This window comes from Ovis aries, chromosome 7 (genome assembly GCF_016772045.2).
Source record: "Ovis aries strain OAR_USU_Benz2616 breed Rambouillet chromosome 7, ARS-UI_Ramb_v3.0, whole genome shotgun sequence".
Classification (NCBI taxonomy): Eukaryota; Metazoa; Chordata; class Mammalia; order Artiodactyla; family Bovidae; genus Ovis; species Ovis aries.
The window spans coordinates 82,053,221-82,070,836 of NC_056060.1; the positions used below are offsets into that span (position 1 = coordinate 82,053,221).

Below are 17,616 nucleotides of genomic sequence, written 5' to 3' on the forward strand. Positions count from 1 at the left end.
ATCAGGTCTGGCCAACGTGCTCATTCTGTGGAGCCATGGAGAACTGGGCCAGTGGCCGTTGACCACTACTTCCTGGGACAGGGTTTCAGGCAGGGCTGGATCAAGGGGGCACGTCCCCCTGGCCATTTCCTTTCTCACAGACTTGTTAAGACTTTTTAATAATTCATTGGTGGTTTTGATGGTTGGAAGTTGGAGGGGAAAAGTAACAGGCCATGGAGGGGTATATGAGTTACCCTACCTGAGCAAACAAAGAGTGGGTGAAGCTGGGCCCTGGGTAAGCAGGGAATTACCTCTGTCCAAGCAGGGGTTTATTAGACTCTTGCCCTGTATTCTCCATGAAGACTGTTTAATGTATCTATGTGTCAGTCTTCTAAAGCTATACTATCCCTGTACTTCAGATACAGCTGAGGCCTAGAGAGGCCACATCCTCGCATCTGTCACGCTGTACTCGGATTGGATGCCCAGTCAGTTGCCAGCCCCATGAGGGGAGGGCTGGTCCACCTCGTTCACGTGTATTATCCAGGGCATAGTGCGTTCCTAAGCCATAGTGGGCACTCAGTCAATATTTGCTGATGGTTCTGCTTCTCTGACTGTGTGGATCATAACAAACTGTGGAAAATTCTTCAAGAGGTGGGAGTACCAGACCACCTTACCTATCTCCTGAGAAACCTGTATGCAAGTCAAGAAGCAACAGTTAGAACTGGACATGAACAACAGACTGGTTCAAAATTGGGAAAGGAGTATGTCAAGGCTGTGCATTGTCAGCCTTCTTGTTTAACTTACATGTAGAGTACAGGGCTTTCCTGGTAGCTCAGCTGGTAAAGAAACTGCCTGTAGTGCAGGAGATGTGGGTTCAATCCCTGGGTCAGAAAGATCCCCTGGAGAAGGAAATGGTAATCCACTCCACTATTCTTGCCTGGAAAATCCCATGGACACAGAAGCCTGGTAGGCTACATACAGTCTATGGGGTCACAAGAGTCGGACCTGACTAAACCACCACCATGAGAAATGCCAGGCTGGATAAAGCACAAGCTAGAATCAAGATTGCTGGGAAAAATGTTAATAACCTCGTATATGCAGCTGATACCACCCTAATGGCAGAAAGCTAAGAGAAACTAAAGAGCCTCTTGTTGAGTGTGAAAGAGGAAAGTGAAAAGGCTGGCTTAAAACTCAACATTCACAGAAAAAAAGATTATAGCATTCAGTCCCATCACTTCCTGGCAAATAGATGGGGAAACAATGAAAACAGTGACAGACTTTATTTTCTTGGGCTCCAAAATCACTGCAGATGGTGACTGCAGCCACGAAATTAGAAGGTGCTTGCTCCTTGGAAGGAAAGCTATGACAAACCTAGTGTATTAAAAAGCAGAGACATCACTTTGCTGACAAAGGTCCGTCCAGTCAAAACTATGGTTTTTCCAGTAGTCATGTCTGGATGTGAGAGTTGGACCATAAAGAAAAGAACTGATGCTTTCGAATTGAGGTGTTGGAAAAGACTCTGGAGAGTCCCTTGGACTGCAAAGAGATCAAAGAAGTCAATCCTAAAAGAAATCAACCCTGAATGTTCATTAGGAAGGACTGATGCTGAAGCTGAAGCTCCAATACTTTCCCCCCCTGATGTGAAGAGCAGATTCATTGGAAAGACCCTGATGCTGTGAAAGGTTGACGGCAAGAGGAGAAGGGGGAGACAGAAGATGAGATGGTTGGATGACATCATCAACTTAATGGACATGAGTTTGAGCAAACTCCAAGATATAGGGAAGGATAGCAAAGCCCGGCATGCTGCAGTCCATTGGGTTGCAAAGAGTTGAACACGACTAAGCGACTGAACAACAACTGGTTCTTTATCAAAGGTGATTAACAGACACTCAGTAGAGGCAGCAGAATTTGAACTCAGATGCTCCTTTCATGGTCTGCCCTCCACACAGCACCCTCCTCACTGACTCAGCTGCTGGGGCAGCCCACAGCTGCTCTCCTTGGGACCGGAGCATGCAATGAGGCCTGTAACTTCTTGGATTCTTTGCGGGATGGTTTTCACAGGAAGGTAGAGCCAGCTGCAGCTGGGTGGTACTCCAGGGAGCCTGTCCTGAGACCCTGTAATAAGCTACACGCTCTGGATCACACTTCTGAGGGAGGGGAAACCAGCAACTGGAAATAGTTCTGAGGATAGAATCCTGGCAAGCCTCTGCCCTACAAGGCTACAGTGGTTCTGTTTCCACGTCTGGAGCATGGCCCTGATGCAGGAGGCAGGGCCCCGTGACTGTCTCATCAGCTATCTGCAGGCATCTCCACGGGTCCCTCTGGACCTGTGCTGTGCCCTAAATGATGTGATAAGCGGGTCCAGCCAGGTTTCCGGGTTGAAACGGGAGCAGCATTTGGCTGCTCATAAAATAAGTGCTTCTGGGGCTGAAATACTGTCCACAAAAGCCCAACTCGGAATTTGAATAATTGTAGCTCAGTTCCATGCAGCAGCCGTGTACCCTTGTGAATGTGAAAACCAATATTTTTCCAGGCAATGGAGAGGGTTGGGAGGATGGTGGGACCCGAAAACCTGGGCCCAGGTAAAATTCAAATATTTGCCTGAATATAAACCTACAACTGTCAGCCATCCCATTTCCCTTTCTCTACAGATTTTTGTAATTTTAGTTGTGAAGTAAGAACAGGAATAAAAATAATAATTTATATCAGGCTCTCTCACTGAAGCAAAATTATTTCGAATTCCTGTACCTCCATTTTGGGAAATCAAATAGAGAAATTAAAGTTCAGAATACAAAATACTCATTGCCTTTTCCTGGTTAATCAGAAAAATCAGTATTTACCAAGAGAGAAGTCAGCACAAAGGGCCCGTTGTCGACTGGTTCCACTAGCTGTGTGATCTTGGCAAGTTAGTTAACCTCTCTGTGCCTCTGAAATCTCTTTTTAAAAGCAGAATAATAATAGTACTTCTTGGGTTGTTGGTTAGGATTAAATTGTTTCATTAATTAGAAATGTGTGCAAGTTTTGATGTATGGCACATAATAAAGAGTCGATAAAAACCATAGTGGGGGTCGGTATTAGTACTCCCAGGATGATGTTTGATCTTATTTGTTCTGTGGCAGCCCTATTGCCAGAAAGTATGTGCCACTGGAGCTAAGAATTCAGAATAGGTGTGGCTTGGATTGAGGAAGAACCAGAAACTTCCCTTCTTTCTACATCTACTTTGTGTCAATTGCTCTGTCACAGATTTGAGTAACAGGCTTGCCCTCCAAGCATCTCAGGCTGAGAGAGAGCAAGCAAGAAGAGGATGTGCAAGCAAGAAGAGGATGCTAAAGAATTTGATCCAACTACTCAAAAGATTTTATGTTGCTGAAGCATGATAACAAAGGTGGAATAATTTTGGATGGACAAGTTTATGAAAAGGTCCTCGTAGTTGAGGAGAGACATTTAGAATAGGTTCAGCAGCTTCCCAGAGCCACTGTGGGTCTCCGAAAATGGGGAATAACCTGAAAAATTCCCTCACCTATGTAAGGAGGCTAATAGCAGAACTTGCCTCATAGGTTATTATGAGGATTAAGTAAGTGGACATTTGGGAAGTCCCTAGACCACTGCCTGACATTCAACAAGCTCCATGTACGTGGTAGCTGCTAGTGTGGTAATTTCCCTGGGACCTAAAATACTGCTTGGCACATAAGTGAAACTGTTAGTCGCTCAGTCGTGTCTGACTCTTTGAGACCCTATGGACCGTAGCCTGCCAGGCTCGATCCATGGAATTCTCCAGGCAAGAATACTGGAGTGGGTTGCCGTTTCCTTCTCCAGGGGATCTTTCCAACCAAGGGATCAAACCTGTGTTTCCTGCATTGCAGGCGGATTCTTTACTGTCTGAGCCACCAGAGAAGAGGCACTCACATTTATTTTAATTGGAGTATAATTGCTTGACAATATTGTGTTAGTTTCTGCTGTACAGTGAAGTGAATCAGCTGTATGTATACGTGTGCCCTTTCCCTCTTGGGCCTCCCTCCCGCCTCCCACCATCCTACCCCTCTAGGTCATCGCAGAGCGCCAGGTTCAGCTCCCTGTGCTATGTAACAGCCTCCCAGTAGCTGTCACTTACACATGTCAGTGCTACTCGCTCAACTCATGCCATCCTCCCTTTCCTCCCTATTTTCCTTCTGGCCCATTCTATGCATTTGTGTCTCTTTACCCACCCTGAAAATGGGTTCATCCATACCATTTTTCTAGATTCCACATATATACATTGAGGCACTCAGATTTTTAAATGGGAGAATGAATGAGTCAGTGAATGAGTACACGGAGCAGTGAATGTCATAGTGGAAAACTAGACCCCAATTCTAATTCCACCTCTACCACTAACTAGTCCATGAGTAAAGCACTTCAGCTCTCTGAGCCTCTATTTTTCCATCTATTAGTGAGGGGTCTGTACCTGATGGTCGCCAAGGTTACTTCCAATGCTAAAATTCCATTGTTCTAAAAAGTAATTAGAAGGTATGGGGGAAATAGAGAAATAAATGGTTTGTATGTACCTTAGTTTAGGAGATTGAGGTATATTATGATGCCACTAGTAGAGAGACTAGTAGAGACTAACCTAGACATTATATTAAAAAGCAGAGATATTACTTTGATAACAAAGGTCCATCTAGTCAAAGCTAGAAAGCTGAAGAATTGATGAAGCTGAAGAACTGATGCTTTTGAACTGTGGTGTTGGAAAAGACTCTTGAGAGTCCCTTGGACAGCAAGGAAATCAAACCAGTCAATCCTAAAGGAAATCAGCCCTGAATATTTGTTGGCGGGACTGATGCTGAAGCTGAAACTCCACTAGTATGTCTACCTGATGCAAAGAACTGACTCATTGGAAAAGACCCTGATGCTGGGAAAGATTGAAGGCGGGAGAAAGGGATGACAGAGAATGAGATGGTTGGATGGCGTCATGGACTCAATGGACATGAGTTTGAGCAAGCTTCAGGAGTTGGTGATGGACAGGGAAGCCTGGCATGCTGCAGTCCATGGAGTGGCAGAGTCAGACACAACTGAGTGACTGAACTGAACTGAGTAGAGACAGAAAGTTTGGAAAGGGAGTCAGTTTTTAAGGACATTGAAATATGATAGGTTCAATGTTTTTTGAATGTTTAATTGTACGTGTAGTACATGAATCTATTGACTGTAAAATTTTTTATTGCATTCTGTTTTTGTCCTGGTGGGATGCCAGTGAGCTTGAGATGGCAGTGGGTATCCAAGTGAGATGCTGGCATGAGGGCTAAAAAGACAAGTATTTTCCCAATGAGAAATTACATATCCATAAAAAAAGCCAGCATCTGAGCTTAACGCAAGTCCCTGGATGCCCTGTAAGAGGACTTGGCTTTTGTTGCCAGTGGTCACTTGATGGGTTGGGTGTCAGAGGGAACACTGCTGAGCCACTGAGGAAGCACACAGTCCCCAGGGAGGGCCCCTCAACTGCTGCTTGCCGCCTCCCCAGTGGGGTGGACAGACTGCCCGATGCGTGACGTTCACTGCACAGGAAGGGACCTACCAGCATGCCACCATATAACTCATGCTCATCAGGAGAGGTACCTCTGCCTTCTGTGCATGGTACTTTACTTCTCCACTTAGCTGATCCATTTTGACCCAGATGGGCTGGAAATTTCTTGGGATGATCCCACTTAAATAAAGACCAAATCTGGGTTAGACTTTCCAGAGTTTTTAATTTGGCCAATACGAAATACTGTGAGGGACTTCCCTGGTGGTACAATGGATAAGAATCTGCCTGCCATTACAGGGGACACAGGTTTGATCCCTGGTCTGGGAAGATCCCACATGCCTTGGGGCACCTAAGCCCATGTGCCACAACTACTGAGCCCACATGCTGTAGAGCCCGTGCTCCGCAACAAGAAAAGCTGCTGCAGTGAGAGGCCCGCACACTACAACTAGAGAGTAGCCCCCACTCGCCTCAGCTAGAGAAAGCCCACGTGCTGCAACAAAGACCCAACGCAGACAAAGATAAATTTAAAAAAATAACACCGTCCAAGGCAGTGTTGCCAAAGTAGCTCCAGTAGCTATACTGCTTAAGGATCACTGAGACCAGGGGCAGGTGACATGCCCGGTTTCCTGCTACAAGTTGCCTCCAGTTCCACAGGCTGCCTAATTGGTGACCCAAGAGACCAAAGGAGGTACCTTTTAACAGAGCAGACACCCCTTATCTGACATAGTGCAGAGCTGTAGCTGTTTGTTTCACTGGAAAAGTTGGTAAGGAGAGAATCATGAAAAAGTGATACATGCATACCTTAAGCACTTCAAATGAATGGAGAATATACCAAGGAATATTCACCCAAGAGCCTTCTGAGATAGAACCAAAGATTCTCTTTGATTTTTGGTCCCCATAATTTGAGTTTCTTTCTTAAATAAACCACACCTGAAATAAACCACCCAGTTTTGACCTCCTTAAAGTACATCAAGAATTTAAAAAATACTTTTAAAGCAACTGTATGTTGACCCCTCTCATATTTTTACTTTTTTTCATGTATTTTTTTTTTCAGTTCTCTCACCCATACCAAATTTATCAGCAATTGTCTTAGCTGACTCTCCTTTATCAAGTTGTTCCAAACCATTCAGCTAGGTCTTCATAGAAACAGCTGTGCTGTCTCTTTTCACATTAATTTCATCAGTGCATGTAATATTTAATGAATGTACATTATTAAAATAACCAGAATGCCTAACATAAGCAGATTCGAGAACAAACACAACTGACCCTCACTCGCAAACTCGAATGATGTGAGAAATATGGGCATACAGAGGAGACTGCTGCCAGAAGGCTCCATACTGGAGCCTGCATCAGGAAAATTTTCAGATCACATGAGCAGGTTGGTTAACCCAGGAAGGAGTTGACTAGAGTTCCTGGTATAATTAGGTTGTCAAACAGCAGATCGGTCCTGGTCCTCTCTGACCTTCCCTCCTAGTCATCCTATTACTCATTCATACCATTTATCTGTTGTCTCCCCTGGGTCATTCTACTTGGCACTGGAGAAAAAAAGGAGATACTGAAGAAGCGGAGGCAGGAGAGGAAATGATGAGGGCCATGTTGGAGGAAGAATATCCTGACAATTGTCAGCCAATAGCCCTTCCTGAGCTTGGGAAAAGACACCTAAATTGTCTTCCCTTTCCACTGTCCACTCACTCAACCTGGCAGGCCCCGGAGCTTGGTGCAAGGGTCCATGCTGAGTAGGGTACAGCCTCTACCCTAGAAGAGCCTTCAGCCTGGAGCAGGGACAGCTGGTAAACTCACAAGTACTGCACAATTGAATTAGGTCCAATGGTTGAGGATGGATAGATGCTATCAGGAACACCAAGCTGGGTCTTCAAAGATTGGTAGATGGTTTCCAGATGGAGGGAAATAAGATGGAAGAGGAAAAGGCCTCCAAGCAGTGGACACATACACAGAGAAGTGGAACTAAAAGGGTTTGGTAGCCTCACATGCCTGAATATCCATTGGAAGGACTGATGCTGCAGCTGAAGTGCTAATACTTTAGTCACCTAATGCGAAGAGCCGACTCATTGGAAAAGACCCTGATGCTGGGAAAGATTGAGTGCAGGACGAGAAGAGGGCAACAGAGGATGAGATGGTTGGATAACATCACTGATGCATTGGACATGAGTTTGCGCAAAATCCAGGAGATAGTGAAGGATAGGGAAGCCCAGTGTGCTGCAGTCCATGGGGTCACAAAGAGTCAGACATGATGGAGCAACAACAGCAACTTGCCTGAATGAGGGAGGGAAGAGGTCGACAAGACAAACAGAGACTAGATCTTGAAGAAACAAACATGCTGCCTTTAGAAGCCTGACCTTTCATCTGAGCTCTCCTAAGGTGTCAACGCAGGAAATTTAGGCAGGAAAATAACATGGTCATATTTATGAAAGTTTGCACTGATGGAGGACGTTTGGGATGAAGCAGAGTGAGGAGGATGAAGGGAGGTTGTCAGAATCGGATGAGGGGCAGTCCTCATCCGATCCTGACTTATAGAAATATTCCTAGAGGTTAGATGGCATGACATCCACAGAAAAACTTATTCTTCACTGCACAGTGCTGGGCATATAGTGAGCGCTGGCTGGCTGGCTGGCTGGATGCGTGGATGAACAAATTAGTGGGTGGATTATGATTCCACCAAACTGCTAGTCTTAACATGTATTGTAATTTCTCTTCCTTCAGCCATCTACCTCTGTAAGAGGACAATGCAGAATAAAGCAAGGCTGGAACTGGCAGACTATGAAGCAGTAAGTATGATTATTTTCCAGGTACGGTGTGGGAGGAGAATATAAACTGCCTGCAGCTCTGACTCAGCTTGCATCTTTCCCTTTTTCTTCCCCCAACTCCTTCAGACAGTGGAAAGGAAGTCTCTTCTATTTCCCTTTTTTTGTTCTCAGCTCTTCTTACCGTCACAATATAATCATATCTTTATATAAAGGACTCTCAAATCTCAGCAATGAAAAAAAAAAACAACTCAGCTTAAAAATTGGCAAAGGACTAGAACAGACACTTCACCAAAGAGGGCTTAAGTATGAAAAAGAAGCATATGGAAAGATGTTCAACAGCCATTAGAGAAGTATATACTAAACCCATGATGAGATACCGCTACACATTAGAATGGCTAAAATTAAAAGTACTGATAGTTCAGGTGCTGGTAAGGATGTGGTGAGCAACTGGACTTCTCCTATATTGCTGGTGGGAATGCAAAAGAGTGTGGCCACTCTGAAAAATGGTTTGGCAGTTTCTCATCAAGTTCAACGCACACATACCATATACAACCAAGTAATCCCACTTTAACATAACTACCTACATACCCCCAGAGAAATCAGAACTTACAGCCACACAAAAACCTGTACACTAATGTCCATAGTAGCTTTATGTGTGATACCTCAAAGATGAAAACAATCCAAATGCACTTTAACAGGTGAATGGTTAAATGAACTACTCTACAGCCTTGGAACAGAATACTATTCTGCCATGAAAAGGAATGAATTATTAATCCAACCACTTGGATGAGTATCGAAGACATTATGTTGAGTGAAAGAAGTCAGTCTCAAAAGATTGCAAACTGTGATATTCCATTTATGTGAAAAAGCTGTCATGAGGGAAAACAGATCAGTGGCTGCCAGGATGCATGCAGCTATAAAGAGATGGCATGAGGGAGTTTGTGGGGCGGGGGGTGGTGATGGAAACATTCTGTATCCTGATTGTGGTAATGGTTACACAAGCATATACATGTGTTAAAATTTATATTACTATGCACCAAAAGAAGAAAAACAGCTTTACTATATGATCATTTTTTTAGCTTAATATATGATGATTTTTAAAAGTTGCATCTTCAGACCCAATTCATCAGTACTTGGCAGTAGATGCAAAATCATAGGACCAAATCCAATCCAGAAGACAAGACGGGTGTCAGATGGAGATACACACTCCCAACTTCCCTCCTCCTCCTTCTTTCACAAGGTGTGATTGCTTGCAGAAACTGGAGACCCCACCACGCTCATATCCACCCCCATTTAATAGAACCAAGGCACAGCGAACTTGAAGAGTCACAGATAATGTTTTAAGTATTTAAAATCCGGGATTGCAAAATCTTTCCACCCAAACCACTGTCTGTACAGGTCACAGAAAACCTAGACTATTGGCCGGCTTTTCACAGGCCCTCCAGAGGAGGTGTCATGGAGCCATGAAATGACTGAAGGGCTGACGGCCAGGAGAGGGGGAACATCAGGGGCAGTGAAGACTCCTCTCCCCTGGATGCTCCAGCATGAACAGCACCTTCAGATTCGCCCATCTCCCCATGTCTCTCGTGGCCTCAGTCTTCCGAAACAAGAGTGAGGCCCTGCTCACCAGACCTTGTCACTCGTGGGTACCTGCACCGAAGTCCACCCACCCAGCCACCACTCCCTTCACTCACCACAGCCCAAGGGGATGTGCCCGCCCTCAGAGAGCAGGATGGGTATGTGGCCCTCCACTCTTTAGTCCCACTGGCATTACAGGACCTGTGGACTGGCGGGGAGACAGTAGTGCAGAGCGGAAGTTCACTGGGAGCCTTGGGCCCTGGCTAAAGTTGGCTTATCCGTGGGAGCCATGAAACATAAATGTGTTGGGACTTTATGATCTCCCCATGCATCCCCAGCCTGGTAGTTCTATGGCTCTGAGCATCGTAAGCACCCAGTCCCACCCACCTGACTCCCCTCATGTGCCAGCAACCACCCCTCTCCCAGAAGACTGCTGCCTGGCTCTTTGGGCACCCAGCACCAACTGCTTTAACTTGGACATGACCACATCCCTCCCCGAACATGACCTACAGGAACAACCCAGAGTGCAGAAGCATGTGGCCCCTCCATCCTGTGTCTCCCCTCCCAGTAGTTCCCGTGTTTTTAAAAAAGCTCCTAAATAGAAACAGGACAGCACCAACTCCTAACATACTTTAGTCTGTTTTCTATTCTCTTGCCCTGCAACATTCTGCTTTGGTATTGGTAAAGAATATGGCATTAAGATGTTCTTTCACGTTGAAGTTCTGTCTAAAAGTGGTTAGAAACTAAAAAAAACATTTTGTCTTCACAATTCAGTAATTTTATTATTTTTAAAGTGTATTATATAATTTCATTATTTTTTTTTCCTGATGGCATAGTACCTTTATAAAAACAAAAATTCAAACAACAAAGCAGAGAAAGGAGCCTGCAGTCCTTTTTTCTGTACATACACTTTTTTTTCATAACAAACTTAGATCACACTAAACAGTTATCGTGTAAGCTGCTTCTTTCTCCAGTCGTATACTGTAGGGATGTTGAGACTCTTTCTATAGCAGCAATAACAATCTACAATCTCATTTTTAATGGCTGTCTAGTATTCCACGGTATGACTGTGTCATGATTTAGGTAACTGCTTCCCAGTTGACTGACATTCAGGCTTTACCAGCTTTGCTTCCTGTGAACAGTGGAAAACACAAAAGTGAGGGGGGTGGGGAGTGAAAGTTGCTCAGTCGCATCCAACGCTTTATGACCCCATGGCTGTACAGTCAGTCCATGGAATTCTCCAGGCCACAGAACTGGAGTGGGAAGCCTATCCCTTCTCCAGGGGATCGTCCCAACCCAAAGATTGAGCCCAGGTCTTGAACCCAGGTCTCCTGCATTGCAGGTGGATTCTTTACCAGCTGAGCCACCAGGGAAGCCTAAGAATACTTGAGTGGGTAGCCTATCCCTTCTCCAGTGGATCTTCCTAACCCAGGGAATGAACCAGGGTCTCCTGCATTGCAGGTGGATTCTTTACCAACTGAGCTATCAGGGAGAATCAAATGGTGGGCTTTTTGAAATGTTTACACAGCAAGCCTTGGTAATAACTGAGTTTACATGTATTGGTCTTCAACCAAAGCTCCTTTTATATTAATATTCCACTAATGAGGGTAATCAATTAGTTTTGGCATGAGCTCTATGAAAACACACAGCATAATGTGGGCTCTTGCCTTGCATTCCATCAGAATTAGGCAAGTCATTAAGGGACCTGTCAAACACCCCACCCCACTGTCCTGTTGTGCCACTAGGTTGCTCAAACTTTGAGAAAAGGCTTCTTCCCTCTCCCTCTAAAGGTGACCCAGAATGCCTTTCCTTTCCTATGGTTTTTGGGTTTTCCTTTCATGAACATCACAAACCTGGGCACTCCCTTCTTTCCCACTTTTGAATCTGGACTTTCAAAGTGATTAATGCAAGGTCCTCTGGGTTCTCCTTTTCTGCCACCTTCCCAGCCCCCCGATTGCTAGAAGACAAATCTTGAGAATTCCATTCTTGGTCTAGCAGTCAGTTTCAAAGACACCTCTCATTCCTTCCCTAAATCCTGCATAAAAAATCACAATCCAGTCTCCCTGTCTTCAGTGGCCTTTATAAATGCTGTGTGAGTCGTGTTCCTTAAAACACACAAGAAAAGAAGAATCGGGGAACCACAGAGACTTCAGACTTAACGGATGTGTAAATGAATATTAATAGTTCTGTTCTGTACAGCAGGGTCTGGTGCAATGTCAAACTGGGTTCATGTCCGGTGGATTTAAAGTAGGGCCCTGCTGGTTTTTTGCAAGTAACCAAAATAGATGGCTGCCTTGTAATAAGTATCGATGTGCAAACTCACGATGATTAATGCCTTCTTGTTGATTTTCATTTCTCTTTAGGAAAACTTAGCAAGACTCCAGAGGGCCTTTGCAAGGAAGTGGGAATTCATCTTTATGCAAGCAGAAGCACAAGTCAAGTAGGTGAACTTCATAGGGCCCCTTGCAAAGAGAAAAAGACTCTCTGGAATTTAGAGGTGGTATGAGAGTGGGGTTTCTTTCCGTGGCCAGCCATGGTTAGTCACTGTCTCTCTCATGACAACAACTGAGCAGAAATCAAGGTCAGGATGGAGAAGTTGCATTTCTGTCACCCATGACACCCTGAAACAATCTCCAAAGTGTGTGTTCCAGCAGGTAATGGGGTCCCTCCCAAATGTATAACTCTGGTTCTAAGAAGCTGTACCTAATTCCCAAGGAGATTTCCAAATCTGTGTTCAGAACCTGAAAAACACTGGACCCACTTTACTTATTGGTCTGGAAATTTCATCTTTCTGGGAAAACATACTGGAGTTTTAGGAAAGCCAACAAGTGGCCCCTCTTCCATCTCTCTTAAGGGGAAGTGTTCAGAACCAGTCCAAAACAAGGCACAGAAGTCAGACATTTGGAGTCCAAGATGTCAGATTGCTACTGATAAAACTAGTGATGGGACATGATTTTGGATCTAGGACCACAAATCATTGCCCTAGAATTACAGTTTCCCATCCAGGGCAGAACTGGGTATCTGTAGTACCACCCCCCAGTCTGAGGGCAGAGTCAAGCCCTGTAAGAGAATGACCTAGACTGGGCCCAGATGGAGCAACCTCAGCTTTCTCTATTTCTTTTTTCAAATGTACCAATAAGTTAAATCAAGAAGAGATGAAAGGAGGAGAAAGGAGGAGTGTTTTTTCCACATTCTTCCCTCCCAGGGGGTGTAGTGGAAATTCCTTTCTCTGTAAGGAAACAGAAGTGGGCAGTGAATGTCCCCCAGAAACATGGTCATCAACCAGATCCTTTTGATTCTGGGAAATGGGTTTGCTCAGGTGGGGTTCCCTCTTGTCCTTTTCGGCAACGAGCTCTGATTTAGCTGCAAGTGATGATGGAAGAAATGGGACAGAGGAGGGGGTGGGGAAGGGATGCTGAACTGGGAGGAGGTGAGTATCTTTTCTCTGGGCACCACTTGCACCTGAGCAGCCCCCATGGGTCTTCAAAGGGCCCCTCCCCATGCTCTGGGCAGTGTTGCAGCCCATCCCCCAGGGCCGATGACCAGTCTGGTTGCAGCTGGAAATGACGTGAGGTCCTTGGGTCCAGTGAACTGTACCCCTCTCCCCCTCCCCCTGCAGCCTCTGCCCCCTACCCATGATTCCACATGCCCACACCCCACCTCAGTGCTCCCCACAGTCCCTGAGGAAGGAGAAAGCAGGCGGGTGGGTGAGGGGTGAGGAGGAAGAACTGAGCCAGTGCACTCAGGAACCACTGGGACGAGAAGGTCTGATTTACACTTTCAGGACCACACAGCGTCATCACATGTTACAAAAGGAGGGGAAAATACCCCTTTGTATATATATGGTATTTCTCGATTCCCTATTTTGATTAACTCTGTGATTACATTATAATTCTGGGCCGTTTAAGTACACAGCAATTATCACAAAAATCACAGGGTTATTATGACTTGATTTTATTCTAGTAAACTAAAGTACTCCCAAGAGAGCCAAGAACCAGGAGTTACACAGCAATTAGCTGAAGTTACTTTCTACTTAGATAACATGGAGTAATGCAGGCTGTTTTTTAAGGCTCTTACCTATGCTCCTGATCACAATATGAAGAATCTGTCTGTCTTGCAATTTGTGCCTCCCCCTTTGAGGCCAGTGATATTTGCCTTCTGGATCTTGTCATACACCAGGGCTATTACTTTGCTTTTAGAGAATCAGATGGTTTAAGTGACTTTTAAAACACATGAAAAGTGAAAAGTGTGTTCGTCACTCAGTCATGTCCGACTCTTTGCGACCCCATGGACTATAGCCCATGCCAGGCTCCTCTGTCCACAGAATTCTCCAGGCAAGAGTACTGGGGTGGGTTGCCATTTCCTTCTCCAGGGGATCTTCCTGACCCAGGGATTAAACCCACATCTCCTGCATTGCAGGTAGATTCTTTACTGTCTGAGCCACCAGAGAAGTCCTATTTTAAAACACATAACTGCAGCATTTTGAAGACATTTCTACTGATTCTGGAAGCTAAAGCAAACTTTCAGATTTGAGGATGAAAGATTCCAAGCCTATGGTTATATTCCTTCTCATAACTTGAATATGCAGTGTCCTTTGATAAGGTGTGGGGCGGGGAGGATGACAACTGATGCCCTTCTTAATAATCCAGATCTCAACAATGCAAAAGGACAGCTGCATTTCTGAACACTGGATAGGCTCGCCCTATTCACTATACATAATCAGTAATTTGCAATCTAGCTGAAAACAAGCTCTCTTACCATGTGTGGGCTTCTTGAGGGTTCCTTGAGGGAACTATGCACCCATATCATACAGCTCTGCAGAGAGCAGGAGCCACACAGGTGCCAAGAGCCCTATGTACACTAAGCACCTAAAAATGGGACCTAGAGCTGGCACGTGGATCAGGAAGGAAAAACAGAATAAAAACCCTCTGATTTCCTTTTTTTCACTCTTCCAGGATTGATCGGAAAAAGGATAAAACAGAAAGGAAAATTTTGGATAGTCAAGAACGAGCCTTTTGGGATGTCCACAGGCCAGTGGTGAGAAAGCTCTGCTTGGCTCTCTATTTTTCAATTTTCTCTCTTCCTTCACTTAAAAGAAAAAACTGTCTTTAGCCACGAGGCGTCTCACTCTTAAGAAAATTGCTAAGCTTTGTGAAATTGCTTTTGCCATTCACTCAGATCATCTCAGTAGATCTTCTGGTATGTATATCAGTTCTACCTTTTAAAAATGATTCATTCACGAAATATGAAATTGGAAATGGTGAAGCTATGGGAATTCCACCCAGGGAACTTTGGGCCCCAAAGTTAACAGTCCTAAAATAAGCAGTTTCCATTTCTAGTGTTATTCAATTCCAACTTCTAGAGTATTCTCTTTCAAATGCAACCGATTGATGTTACTCACATCACTGGTCATCGAAAGCACTGAATTAATGGATTCTGAGTCATTATCCTGGGAGGAATACAGGGTTAGTTTCTTGCAAGCCTCCAGTCACATTTTCATCAACCAATCCAGAACCTTGTTTAAAGTGTGTTTCAGCTTAAAGCCACCTTATTTAATGTATATTGTTGATCACTGACTTTGAACTCACAGCACACGCCTGGGTGGCACTTATCTTATGCACCTCTTTTCTCCATAAAGCAAACCCCAGCCTTCGTGCACTTAGGAACACGAGATAGCACATCAGCCCTGGGCTTCGGAGCCATGTTAAACAGCCAAATCACCAACAAAACACACAAAAATGTGTAAAACACAGTGCTAAATAGACCATGAAAAGGACGCTTGTTTACGGCAGGAGAGGAAACAAGAAGGCACCTCCCAGGGAACATGCAGGTCAGGCAGCTCTACATTTTTGCTGCTCTGCACACATGCACCAGTGACCATGAAGTCACCACGAGCATCAGTGTGGGAATTATAAGCAGATTTCAGCAAGTAGGCAGATTCACAAATACAAAATCCATGAATAATGAGATCTGATGCGTTTCCAATTTCATATTATTAAAACAAATTTTGCATTTTCCTCATGAAATGAAGCTAAAATGAGTAAATTCTGTCAGCCCTCCTCAAGTCTGATTAGAAGCAAAACCACAGCCTGCCAGGCTCCTCTGCCTATGGAATTTTCCAGGCAAGAATACTGGAATGGGTTGTCATTTCTACTCCAGGGGATCTTCCCAATCCAGGGATCAAACCCACATCTCTTGCGTTTCCTGAATTGGCAGGCAGATTCTTTACCACCAGTGCCACCTGGGAAGCCCTTAGGTGGCTGCTGCTCCTGCTGCTAAGTTGCTTCAGTCGTGTCCGACTCTGTGCGACCCTGTAGACAGCAGCCCACCAGGCTCTGCCGTCCCTGGGATTCTTCAGGCAAGAACACTGGAGTGGGTTGCCATTTCCTCCTCCAATGCATGAAAGTGAAAAGTGAAAGTGAAGTCGCTCAGTCGTGTCCTACTCTTTGCAACCCCATGGACTGCAGCCTACTGGGCTCCTCCAGTGTGTGAAATAACAAAGGCTCTAATTGAAGCCATCCACTGCTTTGAATAATGAGTTTACTCTTATAAACTGTACACTGTACCATCTACATATCATCCTTCGATAATATGAGCTATGCTATTTTATTTCATATGAGAACTCTGTGGAGGAACACATATTACAGATGGAAACACCTTTGTAAAAACAAATTGTCGATGGCAAATGGAGGTAATCATGTATTATGTGTAACAGGAAAGACAAAGACTGGTTCTGAGGGTGTCACCTGAGCCAGCTTGGAAGGTATGATTGTCACTTAGTAATTTACATGATTTTTTTTCCTCAGCCAGGCTGTGTGAACACAACAGAAATGGATATCAGAAAATGTCGACGTTTGAAGAACCCACAAAAGGTTAAAAAGGTTTGCTAGTTTAGCTGAATTAAAATTCTTGATGGGAATTGCCCTTCCATTTTGAATACTGTTCAAATAACAATTCGCTATTTGTAATTCTCCCTGTTTCATCCTTGGAAACCATTTCATTCATTCTACAAGTGTTTATGGAGTGGCAGGTGTGGGCTTGGCTGCAGAAATACAGTGGCAAGTCCTACAAGTGAAAGTCACTCAGTCGTGTCTGACTCTTTGGGACCCCTTGGACTATACAGTCCATGGAATTCTCTAGGCCAGAATACTGGAGTGGGTAGCCTTTCCCTTCTCCAGGGGATCTTCCCAACCCAGGGATCAAACCCAGGTCTCCCGCATTGCAGGTGGATCTTTACCAGCTGAGCCACAAGGGAAGCCCAAGAATACTGGAGTGGGTAGCCTGTCCCTTCCCCAGCAGATCTTCCTGACCCAGAAATTGAACCCAGGGTCTCTTGTATTGCAGGCGGGTTCTTTACCAACTGAGCTATCAGGGAAGTCCCTAGCCCACAGCCTGGTAGGCATGAAGCAAGCCAGCAGGTGATGATGGGAAGTTCAGGATGGTTCAGGAACACAGAAGGGGGCACCAGACCAGGGGCTTCCCAAGGATTTCCATAGCAGCCTCAAGGATACAGAGGTCCAGAATAGCTCTTGACTCTGGGGAGGCAGTGGAGAGGAAAGGACACATAAGGAACCATAAGTAATGAGATCCCACAGGGGCTGGTTTGATACTTTGACACAAGTGAAAGTCTTGGTATATTAGATCTCCCCCAAGTCAAACCACCATCTCATCCAGCCATGAATGATCCTGTGGTCATTTGTGTTTCACTTACTGGAAGAGGCAGTGATTCTCTCTCATCTGTATACGTGTCATGACATATGTATCAACTCCTTGATTTTACTTATATATTCTGTTCTTCAT

The 17,616-nt window shown here is 44.8% G+C and overlaps 1 protein-coding gene across 7 annotated transcripts in view; it reads left to right on the forward strand.

Annotated features, from left to right (window-relative positions):
* RGS6 (regulator of G protein signaling 6) overlaps positions 1-17,616 on the forward strand; it is a 608,791-nt gene that overhangs the window by 505,997 nt on the left and 85,178 nt on the right. For all 7 annotated transcript variants that reach the window (XM_060418241.1, XM_060418242.1, XM_060418243.1 and 4 more), the window contains exons 7-10: positions 8,195-8,259; positions 12,180-12,256; positions 14,772-14,853; positions 16,623-16,697. In XM_060418241.1, coding sequence (XP_060274224.1) covers positions 8,195-8,259; positions 12,180-12,256; positions 14,772-14,853; positions 16,623-16,697 — 299 coding nt within the window. The remainder of the gene's footprint in view (positions 1-8,194; positions 8,260-12,179; positions 12,257-14,771; positions 14,854-16,622; positions 16,698-17,616) is intronic.